Below are 21,482 nucleotides of genomic sequence, written 5' to 3'. Positions count from 1 at the left end.
TAATATCCTTAGAAAGAACGATGGGACTTTCAAAAGTGTCATAATATCCATTTACATAAATAATAAATTTACATAAATAATAAATTTAAAAAATAAATTTAGAAACAGACACTCTGTTCGCAAATAGAATGGCTCTTAATTTCGGGTCGTTTAATTTAATTAAGCTTTTTCTTAACATATGGGCTTTTTGTATTCCATTGACTTTATGTCGGTCACGTTTGAGTCAAAGTGCCCATGGTCGTTATGACACTTTTTAAAAGTACCATAATGTCCATGGACATTGTGTCACTTTTCCAGTATTCGAAATACACCGGAGTTTAAAACTCCGGCCGACGGCAAGGTAGCCTGGACACTTTTTTGAATGAATCCAAAATACAATATACAACTAAGTTGTGAGCAATTCTATCCATGATAAAGTGCCACTTTCTTTAATTCTAAACAAATTGTCCAAAACATTTATGTTTAATGGGCATTATTACACATTTTAAAGTTTTATAGCTCCCATAGCTTGAATTAATTTAAAATCTTGTTTAAGTTTTTTAAAACTATTTAACAGCTTTATTTTAAATTAAATACAAAATTATAACTAAAGGAACAGCATAAATAATTTAACATGATAAGCAATTTAATGCCTAGACTTTGGTGGTAGATAAGCATTCAAAGATGCTGCAATACCTTCAATGGTACCAACATTGCTGTTAGGTATTACTTCTTCTTTTTTAGAAGAAAAATCCAAAACAGGAGCAACACCTTCATTTGAAACACGTGATGAACCACCCAAAGCATCATATTCTTGTTGGATAATTTGTTGGGCACGAACAGCATCTTCAGGAGTGCGATATTTAACAAAGTGTACTTCCGGTTTCGATTCAGGGTTGTGTTGAAGATTTTGCAGTTGATTGGCCAAACTGCCGATATCTGTTTGTTTTGTCAGCACATAGATGGCGGTTTTCGATTCAGCATTTTGTTGAGCCAACTGAAGGGCGGCATTGGTGAGTCCATTATTTTCAGGAGCCTTAATGAAGACGACACGAAGATTTTTACGCATGGCTGCAGCTAAACGTTGTGCTGCTGCAATGTCGTTGAAGTCATCTTCGGGTGCGGAATAAGAGTAGAATTCTTTATTATAGTTGGTTTCTACTGGTCCTGATTGCACTGTATCGGCAGGGTATCTACCAAGTCCATTGTCAAGTCCAGACCCAATTCCGTTGGATATTGTGGGGGCTGTTGTAGGGTTTGAGGCTGAGTTTCCTCGATGTCGGAAGCGGCTTTCAAATGCATTATGCGATCCACTTTGTCCGTAATTGTATCCCAATTTTTCAGCTTGTGCAAATGCAAGGCAGAGAATGATCTATAAAATGTAAAAACATTTTTTTAGAATATTTGAGAAAAAGTTTTTTAATTTATTTTGTATTTTTTTTGCTAATTGTTTTTAATTATTTCATTACACTAGGTATAAAATCAAACTAATTAAAGTCTTTGCTAATTATTTTTATAGACAATTATTTATCATTTTATTTTATAATCACATCTAAAACAGTTTTTATGTCTTTTTTTATCACATTTAATTCCTCTATAGAGATTTTTCATCACTTGTAATAATTTTTAGTTATCAGCTTCACTTACAATAAATCCACGCATTTTTGATTTGAAGAAATTTTGAAAACAAATTGAGGAAAGATTTAACGGATAAAGATGTGACCGAGACGATTAGTTGTTATTTAAATGAAATATCGCATACGCATTTTATTTTATAGAGAAATTTCATGCAACTTATTAAAAGTTAAAATTTAAAATTATAAATACCAACTTCATAATCTTTATTATTTACATCGCCATCAACAATAAAAAAATAAAACTAACAAATAAACAGCTATTGAGAAATTATAATCAAAATTGCAAAATTACAAATATGACAATTTTTAATACGAATTATTAATCACAATAAACCGCAAAACCTAAAGGTTTTTGCATAAAATCTATTCATATCAATCGAATAAAAATAGACAAAAGAGGTTCGTCACATTACGGAATGATAAAGCAAAAAAACAGTTCAACCAAACTGCGGTTAAGGTCGATTGAACTGCGCCCTACATGAAATTGCAATTTCATGTCAAGTGACCCAACTCAAAAAATCGATTTTGATAAAATTTGCACCGAGCTTCGTACTATTGGATAGTAGGCCAGAAGGGTTCAATATTGGACATTTTGGTCATACAGGGTTTTATTCAAATGAGTGTAACTTTTCACCTATTGGTCCTAGCAACCATTTTGAAGATAATTCAATGAAATTTGGTACATGATCTTCTATTATCCCGGGGCCGAAGTCTATTAAAAAGATCGGTCGGTTAAGATCGGTCCATTTTTTCACCTAGCCCCCATACAACTGGACCCCCAAATAGGGTTTGTAATCCTTGTAATCAAACAACAGGTCGCTATTTTGAAGATAATCCAATTTAATTTGGCACACGATCTTCTATTGTACCAGAGACGAAGCTTATTGAAAATGGTTAACATCAGTTAGTTATTTCTCTTAGCCCCATACAACTGAACCCCCCGACTAGGGCTTTTAAGTTCATAATTATGTTAAATATACTCGCATCTGGACAAAAAGATACAAAACCAAGCTATATACTAGCATTGATGATCCTCATGCATTTTATAATTATAGGGCCTCATTGACCCTAGCCTCTATTCAAAGCCCCCTTCAAAATTTACTTGTATAAATTAAAAAAAAACAAGTTAGAGTGCTATATTCGGCTGAGCCGAATCTTAAATACCCTCCACCAGCTACTTTTATATTATACTTTTCTAATTGATCAAATATTTGTAGAAATAAGTTTTCTCATATCTTTAATAGAAAAATCCCTAGATTCAAACAGCTCAAATCTATTACAATTCCAAGATTTATTGAACATTACCAACGCTTGGCGATTTTTATTAATTTGCATGTATGCATGTGTGTGAAAGATTTAAGGATTTTCAAAATACATATATATATATAATTTTGTTCTACACAAATTGATAATGCAACTAGTTAAATACGGTTTTAGGGGCAGGACCTAGTATGGGAGATATGACCAATTATAGACCGATCGTAAAAAATTCTTTAAGCAAAACTTCTGGACATGAAAGCTATATTTCAGTAAAATTTTGTATCTATATCTCAATTTAGTAATAAGTAATGTGTGTTATGAACCGATCGTGCAAAAATCTTGAAATATAATTTTTGTATCAATAGCTTTATTTGGTAATGAGTAATGTGCATTTAATAGATTTTCGAAAGAGGACCTTTTATGGGAGCTATGACCAAATGTGTATATAAAAACAAAATTTAAAAATTCTGTATCTATATCATTATTTGGTAATGAATATTGTACGTTTAAGTAATTTTCTGGAGGGTGCCTAGCATGAGAGCTATGACCAAGTATGGACCGATCGTAAAACAATTTTATAGTGTAATTTATGTATATAAGAGCAATATTTGTGCTAAATGTATGGATATCAATATTTTGTAATGAGTTATGTGCGTTTATGTGATTTTCGGGAGGGAACCTTGCATGGGAGCTATGACCAAGGATGGACCGATAGGAAAAAAATTTTACAGTAATATTTCTGTGCATATGAGCAATACTTGTACGAAATTTTATATGGATATCTTAATTTAGTAATGAGTTATGCGCGTTTAAGTGATTTTCGGGAAGGGACCTTGTATGGGAGCTATGACCAATTATGGACCGATCGGAAAAAAATTTTACGGTAATATTTCTGTGCATTTGGGCAATACTTGGACCAAATTTTATATGGATATCTTAATTTAGTAATGAGTTATGTGCGTTTAAGTGATTTTGGGAGGGGACCTTGAGTGGCAGCTATGACCAATTAAGAACCGATCGGAAAAAAATTTCACAGTAATACTTCTGTATGTGAGGGCAATACTTGTACCAAATTTTATATATATCTTAATTTGTTAATGAGTTATGTGCGTTTAAGTGATTTTCGGGAGGGGACCGTGTGTGGGAGCTATGACCAATTATGGACCGATCAGAAAAAAAATTTCTCAGTAATATTTCTGTATGTGAGAGTAATACTCACAACAAATTTTATATGGATATCTTAATTTTGTAATGAGTTATATGCGCGTTTAAGTGATTTTAGAGATGGGACCTTGTATGGGAGCTATGACCAATAATGGACCGATCGGAAAAAAAATTCACAGTAATATTTCTGTATGTGAGGGCAATACTTGTACCAAATTTTATATAGATAACTTAATTCAGAAATGAATTATTTGCGTTTAAGTGATTTTCGGGAGGGGACCTTGTATGGGAGCTATGACCAATTATGGACCGATGGAAAAAATTTCAATACTTGTACCAAATTTTATATAGATAACTTAATTCAGAAATGAATTATTTGCGTTTAAGTTATTTTCGGGAGGGGACCTTGTATGGGAGCTATGTCCAATTATGGACCGATCCAGAAAATTTTTTCTCTAAATGAATTTTATTGACACAAGATTTTAATTTGTAAAATTTTGTAAAGATTTCGAGATTGTGACGGAAGTTATTAACAAAAAACCCATTTTCCGGGAATATGTACTTTTGTATGGGAGGTATATGAAATTGTGGACCGATTCAGGCAATTTTCAGCAGGAGTCAAGCTCTTGTGTAGTCTTTCATAGTTTTTGAGAAAATTACATCAGAATGTGTAAAAAATGCTTATTTTTTTCGAGATTGTTTCAAATTTTGATTCATAACTTTTCCCGGTGTGAACCGATTTTGCTCATTTTGCTCGTGTTAACGTGAGAATGTTTTATACAGACAGACAGACAGACAGACAGACAGACAGACGGACGGACGGACGGACGGACAGACGGACATAGCTAAATCGACTCAGAATTTCATAAGGTCCAAGAATATATATACTTTGTTGGGTCTCAGATGAATATTTCTTGGTGTTACACACGGAATGACAAAGTTATATATACCCTCTATCACCACTGATGGTGGTGGAGGGTATAAAAACATTAAAAATGTTTTTTTTACTAAGATTATTTTAAACTTGCTGCTATAGTTCTTAACTTAGAAATTTTTCTATCGATCTCCATAAATCTGACAAAATGGTAGTTGATGCTAAGAAACTTGGCATTACACCTTATAATCAGGTCATATTGTCTAATTTTATCATGTGAAGTTCAAAAGTACACATAATTTCTATCGTAGGGTATTGTTTAAATATTAATATTTATTTTTCAAACCCTTAAAAGCGAAAAAAGTAATTTGCGGTTGACCATCAAAAAAACCGCAAACTAAAATGCCATTTAGTAAAAATAACCGAAAATTCCAATTTTTGGCAATAATTTATGTAACATTTATCTTTCTTACACTTTTGCTTATCATATTTTAAACATAAATACTAAAATTTAAAATTTTTCCAGTTTGTCTTACACTTTTTAAGATATATGATTTAAGTTCAAATGGTCAACTCCTACCCATCACAGTTTTCAATGTTCAAATCGCTTCATACGTACACCCATACATACATACATATATATTTCTTAAATTTGTTGACTTCCAAAAAATAAAAATAAAAAAACAAACAACCAGGTTATTGCCTCTTTTTGCATAATGGAATGCAAAATATTCATATTTAAAAAAAACCCTGTTTTGTGTTACAAATGTTTAACAGTTTTTGATTATTTTTCTCTTTTATCTGCCGCCCTAAACCAAAAGCCAGATATAAGTTTTATACATAAATACTAATATGATTGGAGTTGGTTCATCATTATATCAATATAAGTATGTGTTTGTGTGTCATATGTAAAACATTGTAATAAATAGTTTGTTGTTTTTTCTTATAGTTGTTGTTGATTTTCTGTTTGTTTGATAAAATTAGTTTTGCATCTAATTAAGAGATTAATTTACATATCATATCATGTTTTTTATACAACAAAATCTATTTCTCTATGACTGACTGTGATGATTTACAACCTAGAGTTAGTAAAATATATTTAAATATGTATGTTTCTCTATGTCTCCCTACAAATTTCTATTCAACCGTACGGCAGACCGTCTGTCTATTCGTTTATCTCTTTTCTTTGCCTCTGAGTCGGTTTGTCTGTATCATTAAAATGATATCTTGCCCATTGTTACAAATTTGCTAGAGGTCAGACACGTTTTCTACAAATCAATAACATTTTATTGTTTGTTTAATAAATTGGTGTTCAACATAAAATTGATCAGTTGTAAAAATAAATAAACATTATTTGTATCAACATTAGCAAATGTTTGTAATAATCTTTTGTTTAGAAAATAATTAACACAGTTTTAATTCTAATAGAAGATTAATCTTTATTTTTTTCCCACATTGTCACAGTTATATAACATTTTGAGATATTGCTTATAGGTCTCATAAAGTTTTTCGCACTTTTTCCACACAAATTGCCTCTTATAAAGCTATACTTTAAATACAGAGGAGTATCTTCTCTAAAGATTGTTATATTGATGGGCTATATTGTCTTTGTTATTCTGTTGTAACGCATGGGTCCAAGACCCATAAAGGTATACATATTCTGGGTTCTTATTAGATTCTAAGACGTTCTAGCCATGCCCGTCCGTCTGTTGAAAACACGATAGAGTCCAAACAAGACAAGCTAGAGTTCTGAAATTTTGCATAAATATTTTTAGTTAATGCAATTTGTTTCGTATTGACAATCGGCAATATTGTTCGATGTTTCCACCTAGACCCCATACAAATGACCCTCCAGTAATACATTATAAAGCGTCATGAAATAACTCCCCAAAACAAAAAATTAAATAACTCCTCAAATTTGGGGATTTATTTCATTATGAAATAATTCCCAAATTTAAAAAAATTAACAATTCAGAGTGCTATATTCGGCTGTGCCGAATCTTAAATACCCACCACCAGCAAGCCATTTTTAATTAAAACCCATTTAACTATCTAATTTTTAGATAACTTGGCAAAATTGTTGTTTGCGTATTGATATGCATATGTCAATCTAATTTTGATTAAGTCCAGAGAAATTTATATTAATATGCCAGTTCGAAAACATTTTAATATAATGATTTATCTATACACAGAACACATTCATGTCGAATTTTATCTGGATATAATAATTTAATGACGAAGTAAGTGGTATTAAGTGATTTTCAGAATTAAACCTTATATGGGAGCTAAGACAACTTAGGAAAAAATTTCGTAGAATGATTTATATGCTCACAAAATATATTCAAGTCGTATTTTTTTCCGATAGCTTTATTATTCAAAGAAATATATATATATATATGAGAGCCTATCTGGAAAAATTTCGTTGAGTTATTCATATAAAGACAAAAAATATTTGTGTCGAATTTTATCATGATAACTTTATTTGACAATGAAATATGTTCATTTAAGTGATTTTCGGAAATAGGCCTTATATGTGAGCTTTGACCAATAATATACCGATCCGGGAAAAAAGTGGTAGAATGATTTATATGTATACAAAACATATTCAAGTTGAATTTTATCCTAATAGCTTTAGAATTTTATAAAATATAAGCGTTTAAATGATTTTTGAACCTTTTCGGACCTTATATGGGGGCTATGACCAATTATGGGCCTATCTGGAAAAAATTTCATACATATTTGTGTCGAATGTTATCAAGATAGCTTTATTTGACAATGAAATATGTGCATTTAAGCTATTTTCGGAAGTGGGCCTTATATGGGAACTATGACCAATAATGGCCCGATCGGTAAAAAATTTTGTAGAATGATTTCATCACAATAGCTTTATTTATCAATAACATATGTACGTATAGGTGATTTTCGGAAGTGGACCTTATATGGGAGCTATGACCAATTGTGGACCGACTGAGATCTACGTTGATAGTATGATTTCTGTTCATATTATTTGCATGTACAAAATTTTGTGTTGATACCGATATATTTAAGGGAGTTATTAGTTAATAAACTAATTTCTGGGAATATATACCTTTGTATGGGGGCTATGGGAAATATTGGATCGATTGTAAAGATTTTGAACATAATTGATCACTGCTTTGAAAAAATAATGTGTGACAAAATTCATCGAAATATCTTTGATAGTTTCTGAGAAAACTTGTTAAGAATTAGGAAAAAAACGTAATTTTTTTTTGAAGTAGTCTGAAATTTTTTTTACGTTGTAAACCGATTTTGCTGATTTTCAATACCAAACTGCTTAGGATAATAATAAATATTTTAGGTGAATTTGGTTGATTTCCTTTGCTTAGTTTTAACGTGAGCGTGTTTTAGGCAGACAGACAGACGGACATAGCTAAATCGATTCAGAATTTCATAAGGACCCAGAATATATATACTTTGTTGGGTGTGAAATGAATATTTCTTGGTGTTACACACGGAACGACAAACTTATATATACCCTCTATCACCACTGATGGTGGTGGAGGGTATAAAAAAAGCCATAATGAAATGAAATAACTCCTTAAATTAAAATGAAGGGCGTCATGAAATAACTCCCCACGAAATAACTCTCCAAAACAAAAATGAAATAACTCCCTAAAAATTTGTTCAGAAAGCAACAACAACGAAATTTGGGGATTTAACTCGTTTTTTGGGGCATATGAAATAATTCCTCAAAATTCAATAATTAAATAAATCCCCACAAATATTTTTGGGGAGTTATTTCATTATATTCATTTGCCACACGAAATAAATAATATATTTAGGAAATCTTTATTAAGCGAAGCCGGTGTTGGTCATGGCGTCATGAAATACCTCCCCACGAAATAACTCCCCAAAACAAAAATGCAATAAGTCCTCAAATTTGGGGACTTATTTCATTATGAAATAATTCCCCAATTTAAAAATGAAAAAAGCCTCAACGAAATAAAATAACTTCCTAGATAATAACACTTTATAATATGACAAACACCGGCTTCGCTTAGTAAAGATTTCCTAAATAGCCGACTTAAGGCCGAACACTCTTGATAGAGGGAGTGTGTATTCTTAGCGAAGCTGGTGTCCAATGTACCCCAGAGGATAAAACGCTATCACATGTATATTTTTTTATTTCGTGTGATAAAAGTAATATAATGAAGTAACCCCCCAAAAATATTTTTAGGGATTTATTTTTTTTGAATTTTGAGGAATTTTTCCATAATGAAATAACTCCCCATTTTAAATGTAAAATAATGCCCCAAAAAACGAATTAAATCCCCAAATTTCGTTGTTTTTGCTTTCTGAACAAATGTTTATGGTGTTATTTCATTTTTGTTTTGGGGAGTTATTTCATGACGCCTAAAATGAAATAACACCCCTTTTTTAGGGAATTATTTCATGTGAAACAAATATTAAAATGAAATAAGTTCCAGTTTAAAAATTCGACATCTAGATATTTTTAAAAAATGTAGGGGCTCATACTTTCGAGTGGGGCTTCAAAGTTTAATACATTTCAGTTTAATTGCTTAATAAAGATTTCCTTAATAGGCGGCCGGGCGCAAGGACTTTCTACTATATGTTATGTTCAACAACGGCTTCTTTTAATAAATATTTCCTAAATAGCCGGCCTGGCGTCATGAAATAACTCCCCACGAAATAATTCCCCAAAACAAAAATTAAATAACTCCTCAAATTTTGGGACTTATTTCATTATGAAATAATTCCCCAACGAAATGAAATAACTTCCTAAATTAAAATGAAATAACACCCCATTTTTGGGTTTTTATTTCATATGAAACAAATCCCAAATTTTAAAATGAAATAAATTCCCAAGGATTCATCACTCTATAATATGTCCAACACTGGCTTCGCTTAGTTATGATTTCCTAAAGAGCCGGCCTAAGGCCGTAGCTCTTGATAAAGGGAGAGTGTATTCTTAACGAAACCGGTGTCTAATATACCCCAGAGGATAAAACCCTTGCGCCTGGCCGAAGGCCGGCTATCAAACATATATTTTTTATTTCGTGTGATAAAAGTAATATAATGAAATAATTCCCCAAAAATATTTTTAGGGATTTATTTAAATTTAGAGGAATTATTTCATAATGAAATAACTTCGCCTTTTAAATGTGAAATAATGCCCCAAAAAACGAATTAAATCCCCAAATTTCGTTGTTTTCATTTTTGTTTTGGAAAGTTATTTCGAGGGGAGTTATTTCATGACGCCATCTCATATACCCACCATCAAACCGAATTCCTTAAAAGGACTGCTCCCATGATCACTCATCAAATTAACTCACCGTTTTTTATACAATGTTTTAGACCGATTTTGGTTCTTATAAACATGTTTACATCGAATAGCATCGCTGTACTCGCATTTTTAAAGTAATTTTCAGGAGGCAGGCTTATATGGGCTGGTAGGGTGAGTTACCGAAACTTTCCGCATGAAATTCGGTAGGAAGATTTAAGTTTCTATAAAAGTTTATTATATCAAATTTCATAACTGCAAACGTATTTTTAAGCCAGAAATGATCGTTTAAGTAATTTTCCGAAGGGGACCTAATATAGGGGGTAGAGTCAATTGTGGACCGATCCGCACTAAAATTTTAACTCGTATAAAACTTCTGTGTGTCGAATTTCATCGCTTTAATCGTATTTTTAAGTTACTATAAACTTTAAAGTCACCTCAATGGGCGGTGCGGTCAGTTATGGACCGAGAGAGATTTTGGTTCATAAGAGATTTGCTTATGTCAAATTTCATCGCTATACTTGTATTTTTAAGCCAGTAATGAGCGTTAAAGTAATTTTCTGAAAACGTGGACCGATATGTCCCATCTTTTTTGATGGTGGGTATAAAAATGAAATAACTCCTCAAATTGGGAGCTTATTTCATTACGAAATAACTCCCCAATTTAAAAAAGAACAAGTAAGTGTGTTATATTCGGCTGTTCCGAATCTTATATACCCACCAGGGATGGCAAAATTGGTACGATGGTACTTTTTTTGATACTATTCGATGTTCAAAAGTACCGTTGTACTCCCGAGTCTTATTTGATACTCTCAGGGCCACAATCACAATATCCGATTATCGTTTAACAGATAGATAAAGAATTTTTGTATGAAAACCTTTAATATATCGTTTCGATAAAAAAATAACAGGTTAAAGTATATTTAAAATTTCTAATTTTAAATTGCAAGAGTGTTTTAGCACATTGTAATATAAATTCTCAAAAATGCATCAACTAAAAGCCGTTTTTTTCTAAAAAAATAATAATAAAATTATAAACGGCTAATAAAGTTGTACATATTTTTATCTTGATTGACATTATATGAATATTAATGTTATTAAAATTTCATTGTTAATATTTTATGAGAAAATTACCAGAAATTTAAATTTTGAAGTAATATTTGACTTTAGAACAAATGATATCCAAATGATAGGAACTCGAAGGATTCAATCTACTATAAAACGATATGTTTTGAAACTAAGCATTTAACCAAAGATAATATAAGAAGTTTTAGGTCAAAAATATTTGGACTTTTAAGCAAATTATTGTTTCATGTCATATTCAGAATCGGATGTACAAGTAAATATCCTATTTAAGGTCCCACGACGGATTTAATTCAATAACACATATTTAAGCGATTTATTGACAATGAACAGTCGATATTAATACTTGTAGCTCAATTATTAGCATTAAGTTGAAATTCTAAATTCGTCCTTTTATAGGGCGAAATGTAGCCTGATTTTAATTAATGCCGGATTTATTAAAATATAATAAATTATATCATGACAGCTTTAAATTTAAGATAGTACAATATCTGGCTAATATTTGAGATGTAAAAGGTGAACATTGAGGGACGGACAAGGATTTATCATATTAACATATAATGCCTTTCTACTTCTGTTATGGATTGTTAAAAAAAAATTAAATGTAAATGTAGTTAAGAAAAGGAATGCTTCTTTATAAATAAACTTTAATATTTAAGAATCGATGCTTTTGTTATTACACCGTACAACAAATTGGGAAAAATTGTTGCACACATGAGCAAGACCATATACGTTCGAAACTACATACTTGATATAGTTATACTACATTTTCGGTTTTTTATTTTCTGATCGTTTCTTCCTTTGAAAGGACTTTAAAGTTTGAAAGGAAGAGTAAGTATAATTATATTTAGCAAAAATTTGGTTTGGTGTAGTGGGTCAATATGGGTATCCACTGAAAGAGGAGAACAACAGTATTTTTACGAATAAAATAATAAAATAGTTTTAAAATTTTAGAATAAAAAAAAACCAAAAAATGTCCTTTAAAATTTTAATCCTTTAATATCCTTATTTTTTATAGTCAGTTTTTTAGAAAAAAATATATGACAAATTTACTAATATGGAGTTCCAGAATCCATAATTTCATGTTCTTATCTTTATTAGTTTTTTGTAAAAAAATTTTTAAGTTAAGTTATATTCAAATTAAAAAATATGTTTGTTGAAAATATTTTGTAAATTTATTATTTATACCACTTGCTTAATGGAGTTATCTCAATGTCTGTTAATTTTTTGTAATAACGTTAAATTGACAGTCTTCAGGCAGAATATCTGCCATTTAAACGATAACCGGAGGTTGAGATAACAGACCTTAAAATGTATAAAATTTTATTTCGTGTGATTATGACGGTTTAGTGATTAAAACATGCATGTTCCGAACTCTAAAATCCACTTCAGGATAATATGATAAGCGCAATATTATTATAAATATAAATTATAATAGTAAAATATGGCTTGAACTTCCATAATTGACTTATAAACATTAATATCACGATAAAAAGCTACATAAAAAACGTTTATATATGTAGACATAAATCTCTCCTCTTAATTTTATAATATCTCTATTAAAGGCCTGTACAAGACAACAATAATGCGACAATTTGTTAAAACATTTCGTGTGCTTATAATGGCGCACACGATATTTTTTTAACAAATTGTCGCAAAAAAATTTAGTCTCTATTTGACTCTAGCCCCTATATGAAGCCACTTTCAGAAAATTAGTTTTTCTTCAATATGTCGCAATTGAAATAAAATTCAACATAAATATTTCATTTGCTAAAATAAATCACATTTTAAATAAACTCACAACTGGTATAGGGTATCATATGGTCGGCCCAGTCCGGTTATACTTTCCTACTTGTTTAAATATTTACGTGGTTTACTAATTGCACATGATATACCTTCGAACTTTTGTATTTTTAATGAAAACTATATAATAAACTACTTTGAAAACATTATTGGGAGGTCAAAGATATTTTTAAAAGATATATATAATTTAGAATAACTATAGAGTTCGGAATAATTGTGTTAAATTGAAAAGGAAAATATACTTCCCCAGAAGGTAGTTTTAACATGACATATTCTTTAAAGTTTCCACTTTTTTTAACTTTATTTCTACATAATATTTTAACAAAAAAAGGACTTTGAAATTTTCAGAGGGGAAAATTTTATTAATTTATTTATTGAGATATTTAAAAAAAAAATATAAAAATTAAACAAATTTAGCTATAAAGACCAAATTTCAGACTTTTGTACTCCATTCTAATGTCTTTATTATGAATATTTTTTATTGAACAATAAAGGATAAACTTTTATAAGGATATTTTTTACATCTTTTTATTCTAAAAAATTAAAACAAAATACGAGATATAAATACTGCAATTGTCCTCTTTAGTTTGATACCCATATTGTCATAATAGGGTGGCTAAAAATATTTTATAAAAATTTTTCAAAATTGTATGTACCTCAAATTTTAAAGTCCTTTAAAAAGGACAAACGATCAGAAAATGAAAAACCGAGTACGCAGTTATAACACATAAATTATGTGCCTTCGTATGTATATGGCTTGGTTCGTGTGTGAAAAATGGTGTTGGACGGTGTTATCGAAACAATTTTTTAATTTATTAGATCTCTGTTAAATTTTACTATCATAATTCGTAATTAATATGAACATCAGGGTAATATTTGGAAAGGGGCTTTTAATGAGGGCTTAAGTGCTCTTCGGAATTAGAAATATTAATTTTTAAAAACAAATCGTTTATGTAAAATTTTTTATGGGGTAGAGTAAATTCTGTTTCTATCGTGGACCTTATATTTGGGTACGGTCAATTTTAATTTCCTAAAATTTACCTTAAATTGGTGGTAGGAACTGTTTTCGACCAATCCTAATCGAAGTCGGGTGGAAAGTTTCAGTTCCCATAAAACTTGTTTGTGTCGAATTTCATAGATGTACTCGTATTTTTAAGCCAGTAATGACCGTTGAAATAATTTTCTGAATGGGAAATGAGTCAATTCCCAGTAAAAAAATTTTGGACTTTAGGAAGCTAAAAAGGGAACTAACTGCATCTGTATTCGCTTACTATTAAGCCTTACTGAGAAGCAGGAAATAAGGGAATACCAATGATAGGAGTAATTCTACAATGTATGCTGAAAAAAATTAAAAGCTTACTACTATCCCTTACAGAGAAGCAGGTTGTAAGTGAAGTATTTAAATAATATTTAAGCTTACTCTTGTCCCTTACAAGGAAGCAGGTTGTATTGCAAAGACTATTGAAATCGGCAGTTTTACCGAGTCTTTTCCGACAAAAAAAAAACAAATTTTAAATTACATAATATAGAATGTTTAGTCATCGAGTTGCATTTGTTTAGATAAGACGTGAATAAAAGTGTAAAAAATATTCTTAGAAAATATAAAAAGATTTTTATTATAAACATAAATCTATAAAGTGATTTTAATTAATTAATACATTTTCAATGTAAGAAATATCTTCTTTTTAAATTTATTAAAGTGTGTGTTTATTATAGTGTATGAACAGAATTTAAATAATTTTTTGAACGAAATATTTTCAATTATTTGCTTTTTCTTGTTTCTGTTTTTTAATACTTCTGCTTTTGTCCATGTACAGTTTGTGTTGTTTCGTTTTGTGTTTATGTTTTGATTTGTAGAAAAGATAACGGAGTTTTGTTTTTTCTTTTTGAAATAGTTAGTTCTGTTGTTGTTAAATAATAAATTTAATAAATTAAAAATAAAAGAGGTAAATAAAAATTTATTTAATCTCTAGAAGGCAACAGAAAATATTCCCGAAGAAATTCCAAATATCGAAATTGTTTTTAATTTTGAGAATTCAGAAGAAGATGTAATAGCTGATGATAAAAATGGGACATTAAGAGAAAATATAAGGTAATGGTATATAAAATATCGCCCATCTGCGACAAGCATATCAGCCATTTTACATATTTTAAATAGTATACATTCAGAAATACCATTGAGTGTAGAATCCCATGAAGAAAGGGTTTCATATAAGCAATACTGTAATAGCTTCACATCAGCTATGAATTCACGTCTTCTGAAAAAGCATTAGGGAAGAGCTTTTTGTAAACAATGAAAGAAGTAATGCCATAGAAACATGAAATAAGTACTTACTTATAGCTTTTACTCACAGCTGAATGTAATGAGTGAAAACACGCTTCATTTTTTAAAAAGTAATGCTTCCAAGTGGGAATTCGCTATATAAAAATCATGCCTTATCGAAGCAGGTTTGTAAGGGAGCAAATAGCTTCGTTCCCTTACAAACCTGATTGCACGTAAGCTCCAATTTTTACTGGGTTATGGCGCGATCTTCGTACAATTTTGCAGCACGATTTTCTTTGATACAAAACTTGTGAATGTCTAATATCATCGCTGTACTCGTTTTTTTAAACCAGTAATGAGCGATAAAGTCGTTTTCTGAAGGGGACCTTATAGGGATAGGGTCAAATATGGCGTTATTCTCGTGGAATTTTGTAGGATGATTTTGGCTCATACGAGACTTGTTTATGTCGAATTTCGTTGTACTCGTATTATTAAGCCAGTGCATCAATAAAAAATATTTGACGACGATCGAGAATTTTTTGGGTCTTATACCAATAATTCGATGTGTTACAAACGGAATGACAAAATCAATATACCCCCAAACTTTTTTGATGGTGGGTATAAAAGACTTTAAAACGAAATAAGTTCAAGTTGTGGAACAAGTCGGTTTTAGTGACATTTCTAAAAAAAAGTAGGTCGCTCATACTTTCGAGTGGGGTTTCAAAGTTTAATACATTTCAGTTTAATCGCTTAATAAAGATTCTCTTAATAGCCGGCCTACGGGCGGGCACAAGGTCTTTCTACTCTATGATATGTCCAACAACGGCTTCGCTTAATAAATATTTCCTAAATAGCCGGCCTACGGCCGGACGCAAGGATTTACTACTCTATAATATGACCAACACCGGCTTCGCTTAGTAAAGATTACCTAAATAGCCGGTGTCCAATGTGCCCTAGAGGATAAAACCATTGCGCCTGGCCGAAGGTCGGCTATCATATATTTTTATTTCGTGTGATAAAAGTAATATAATGAAATAACTCCCCAAAAATATTTTTAAGGGTTTTATTTAATTTTTGAATTTTGAGGAATTATTTCATAATGAAATAACTCCCCATTTAAAATTTGAAATGATGCCCCAAAAAACGAATTAAATCCCCAAATTTCGTTGTTTTTGCTTTCTGAAGAAATTTTTAGGGAGTTATTTTATGATGCCAAATATTAGCGTTATAAAACTTAGTTGTGCGAACTTTCATCGAGATACATTTATATTATACATAATTATAAGCTCAAAAGCCCTTTTCGGGGGATTCAGTTGTATGGGGGCTAAGACCAATTTTAAGCATTAAGTTAAATCGACTCAGAAAGTGATTCTGAGTCGATCCGTATACTTTAAAGTGTATAGTACTAATATTATAAGTCGTTACAAACATCAGTACAAACGCATAATACCCTTCCCACTATAGTGGTGTAGGGTATAAATGCGAGTACATTAACAAATCTCTGTAGCAAATTTTATGAGGATCGGTCTACATATGATGCACTTCAGAAATTGACTTTAACGCTCATTTCTGACTTAAAAATACAAGTAGATATAACAAAGAAATTCGAAATAATCAAGTACTATATGATCGTACTTATAGTGGTTTAAGGATCGGTACATAATTGACCCTACCCCTCATAGTTCCACTCAGAAAAAGACTATAGGTATGAAACGAGTATAGGTATGAAATTCGACATAAAAAAATGTTAGAAGAACTTAAAACTTCCTGCCGATCATAGTACAGATATTTTACCAATTTTTATACCCTCCACCACCATCAGTGGTGATAGAGGGTATATATAACTTTGTCATTCCGTGTGTAACACCAAGAAATATTCATCTGAGGCCCAACAAAGTATATATATTCTTGGACCTTATGAAATTCTGAGTCGATTTAGCTATGTCCGTCTGTCCGTCCTTCCGTCCGTCCATCCATCCTTCATTTCTAAATCAAGTTATCTATATAAAATTTGGTACGTGTATTGCCCTCACATACAGAAGTATTACTGTGAAATTTTTTTTCCATCGGTCCATAATTGGTCATAGCTCACATACAAGGTCCCCTCCTGAAAATAACTTAAACGCGCATAACTCATTACTTACATAAGATATTCATATAAAATTTGGTACAAGTATTACTCATGTGCACAAAAATATTATTGTGAAATTTTTTTCCGATCGGTCCATTATTGGTCATAGCTCCCATATAAGGTCCCATCCCTAAAATCACTTAAACGCGCATAACTCATTACAAAATTAAGATATCCATATAAAATTTGATACATGTATTACTCTCACATACAGAAATATTACTGTAAAATTTTTTTCCGATCGGTTCATAATTGGTCATAGCTCCCACTCAAGATCCCTTCCCGAAAATCACTTAAACGCACATAACTCATTACTAAATTAAGATATCCACATAAAATTTGGTACATGTATTGATCACATATACAGAAATATTACTGTTTTTTTTTCGATCGGTCCATAATTGATCATAGCTTCCATACAAGGTCCCCTCCCGAAAATCACTTAAACGCACGTCACTCATTACTAAAATAAAATATCCATATATAGTTCGGTACAAGTATTGCTCTCACATACAGAAATATTACTGTGAATTTTTTTTTCGATCGGTAAATAATTGGTCATAGCTCCCTTACAAGGTCCCTTCCCGAAAATCACTTAAACGCGCATAACTCATTACTAAATTAAGATATCCATATAAAATTTGGTACAAGTATTGCTCATATGCACAGAAATATTACTGTAAAATTTTTTTCCTATCGGTGCATCCTTGGTCATAGCTCCCATGCAAGGTTCCCTCCCGAAAATCACATAAACGCACATAACTCATTACAAAACATTGATATCCATACATTTAGCACAACAGAATTTTGAAATTTTGTTTTTATATACACAATTGGTCATAGCTCCCATAGGTCCTCTTTCCAAAATCTCTTAAATGCACATTACTCATTACCAAATAAAGCTATTGATACAAAAATTCTATTTCAAGATTTTTGCACGATCGGTTCATAACAAACATTACTTATTACTAAATTACGATATAGATACAAAATTTTACTGAAATATAGCTTTCATATCCAGAAGTTTTGCTTAAAGATTTTTATACGATCGGTCTATAATTGGTCATATCTCCCATACTAGGTCCTGCCCCTAAAACCGTATTTAACTAGTTGCATTATCAATTTGTGTAGAACAAAATTATATATATGTATTTTGAAAGCCCTTAAATCTTTCACACACATGCATACATGCAAATTAATAAAAATCGCCAAGCGTTGGTAATGTTCAATAAATCTTGGAATTGTAATGGATTTGAGCTGTTTGAATCTAGGGATTTTTCTATTTAAGATATGAGAAAACTTATTTCTACAAATATTTGATCAATTAGAAAAGTATTAAAAGTAGTTGGTGGAGGGTATTTAAGATTCGGCTCAGCCGAATATAGCACTCTAACTTGTTTTTTTTTTAAATTTGAATAAAAATATTTTTTGAAAAAAATTCTAATTTTAAAATATGTTGATAAACTTTTAAATTAAAACATTAATTTAAATTAAACATTCAACTGGACTTTAGATTACAAATTAACAATATGTAGCATCTCTCACTTCAATATATGTATTACTTATGATAGGTAAATGGTTACATTGAATCCTTCTAAAATTTACGAGTTTTGAAGGAATGTGTAATTGAAATTATTTTAATAAGTTTTAAAGGAATGTGTAATTGAAATTATTTTAATAATTATATCTGCTCCGCCAATTGAAAATATTTTACTTGTATTTTTTATTTAATTAAAAATGAATATATATTTTTTTTGTTTTAATGACGGTAGCGTTTAAAACGCTAGCAAAAATATTAAACATCATGTATTAAATTGATTGAAAACGGTGATAATTGTCCTCGTGATGAAATTTAATATTCTTTGTCATCATGCCAGACAGATAAATATCTATGTAACCAGTAATGTATCCATCCGTTCGTTTATCCAATCAGCCATCATTAAATATGAGTTTCATTTACTTTTGACCATTGTCTGTCTGTCTTGTCTATCAGTGTAACTGCGTGTCTGTGTGAGCCTTTTTGTCTGTCTGCATATTTGAGTGGAGGTTTATTATTGGGGGGGTTCGTTGAGTGATGAAATAAGGGAAATTAAAAGTAATTGTTGGGTAATAATTGTTGCCATTTTATTATTGTTTCTGTTCTTGTATACTTTAGTTGCTGGCGACTGCTTTTTTTGTTTTTGTTGCAATTCAGTTTATTGTGATGCTTTTATATCATTTTGTATTACATCCATTCAATTTTATGACAATGATAGAAGTGGGAGTTTTTATGTTTTATTTTGATCGTTTTAGTGATACCCTACATTATGCAATTATGTATTACAATTGTTTTATATTATGGGTACTATGTAGCTATACCCAGTGTACTTTGCTATCTATATATAAAAATTAATGTGTGTTTATTTGTTTGTTTGTGGGTTTGTTTGAAGTCTACAGACTGCTAAACGGGTGGACCGAAATTTGAGGACTTATTTCATTTTTGTTTTGGGGAGTTATTTCGTGGGGAGTTATTTCATGACGCCTAATAAAATAGAAAAAATCGTATGTCTGGGAAACTACTATAGCAAAAATCCTCAAATTTTGCACGGAATCTTTGAAATCAATATGAACATTTGGTATAGTGTTTTTTAATTTACAGTGCTTTTGTGGTAGCAAAGCACACTGGGTATAGCTAGTACAATATAAACAAAAATCTACTTTATGATTTTTAAAGATTCTAGCTGTAATGATTCCACGCCAGCTATTGCAAGTTAATGTCAAAGTTCTTCATGCAAAATTTAAGGGTTCTAACTCTAATAGTTTCTCAGATATGCAATTTTTTATTTAATTCATATGGGAGGTATCATCTGAACATTTAGAGTATAACGGGCGGACTTTCAACGGGGAACTTGACACCTCCCATATGTATTAAATATAAAATTTCGTTTATCTGGGAAACTAATAGAACTTGATTCTTAAAATTTTGCACAAATTACTTTAATATTCATCTGAATATTTTGGAGGAAAAAGTGCGGACTTTCATCAGGGGAGCTTGAAGCCTCAACATGAATCAAATAGAAAAATTATTATATCGTATATCTTCAAATTTTACATGAAGAACTTTGACATTCATGTACACATTTAGAGCATAACGGGCGGACTTTCAATGGGTGGCTTGGCACAACATATATGAATTAAATACAAAATTTCGTGTATCTTGAAAACATTATATCATTCAAATTTTTCATAGATAGATAGAAATTGGTGATAGATAGATACTGGCGAACTTGCAATAATTTGCTTGACATCTCTCATATGTAACATATTATAAATCTGGGAAACTATTGTAGTTAGAATCTTCTAAATCGTTAAATAGGTTTTGTATTTATACATATTGTTTTTAGGGTAGCAAAGCACACTGGGTGTAGCTAGTATAACATATAACAATACAAATCCAAAGGATCAAAATATAATGGCTTCTAAGACGATCTAGCTATGTTCGTGCGTCCGTCTGTCTGTTGTTGGCACAATGGCGTTCGCAAAATAAGAGATAGGATGATGGATTTATCCCAAAAAAATCTTTTTTGATTGTTGGTATTGAAAATAGGTAAAATCGGTCAACGTGGGAAAGTTTTATAGGACCGAAATCTTTGAACAAAATTTTATTTCCATAATTGACCCTACCTCCCACAGAAGGACCTTTGAAAAAATGACTTTAACATTCATTACTGGATTAAAAATAATCCAAATGTTTTATGAGAACCAAAATCTCACTGCGAAATTTTTATGATTTATGTATATTTTGATGGTAGATATATAAGATTCCGCATAGCCGAATATAACACTCTCACTTCTTTTTAATTTAAATCGGATTAAATTTATAAATTAAGTTCATTAATAGTTAAAAAGCTAAAAAGCCACTTTCCATACTTATTCATTAGCACTTTAACTTATTACTTTAACACGGTGATGACATTTGAGGCACGTACTTACGTGCTCGCTTACAAATAACTACACAAATAAGTACT

General features: G+C 30.7%; 1 protein-coding gene across 1 annotated transcript; it reads right to left on the bottom strand.

Annotated features, from left to right (window-relative positions):
- Positions 1 to 566: 566 nt before the first annotated feature.
- Positions 567 to 1,641, bottom strand: LOC119602287. The gene is made up of 2 exons (XM_037953718.1): positions 1,627 to 1,641; positions 567 to 1,351 (listed from the first exon to the last, which is right to left on the bottom strand). Exons 1-2 carry the CDS (start codon positions 1,639 to 1,641, stop codon positions 626 to 628), a joined length of 741 nt encoding a protein of 246 aa, XP_037809646.1. The 3' UTR covers positions 567 to 625.
- Positions 1,642 to 21,482: the final 19,841 nt, after the last annotated feature.

This window comes from Lucilia sericata, unplaced genomic scaffold (genome assembly GCF_015586225.1).
Source record: "Lucilia sericata isolate MDLA Ls3-8-SP2 unplaced genomic scaffold, ASM1558622v1 Contig000218F_arrow, whole genome shotgun sequence".
Lineage (NCBI taxonomy): Eukaryota > Metazoa > Arthropoda > Insecta > Diptera > Calliphoridae > Lucilia > Lucilia sericata.
This window is presented reverse-complemented; position numbering and strand designations above follow the sequence as displayed.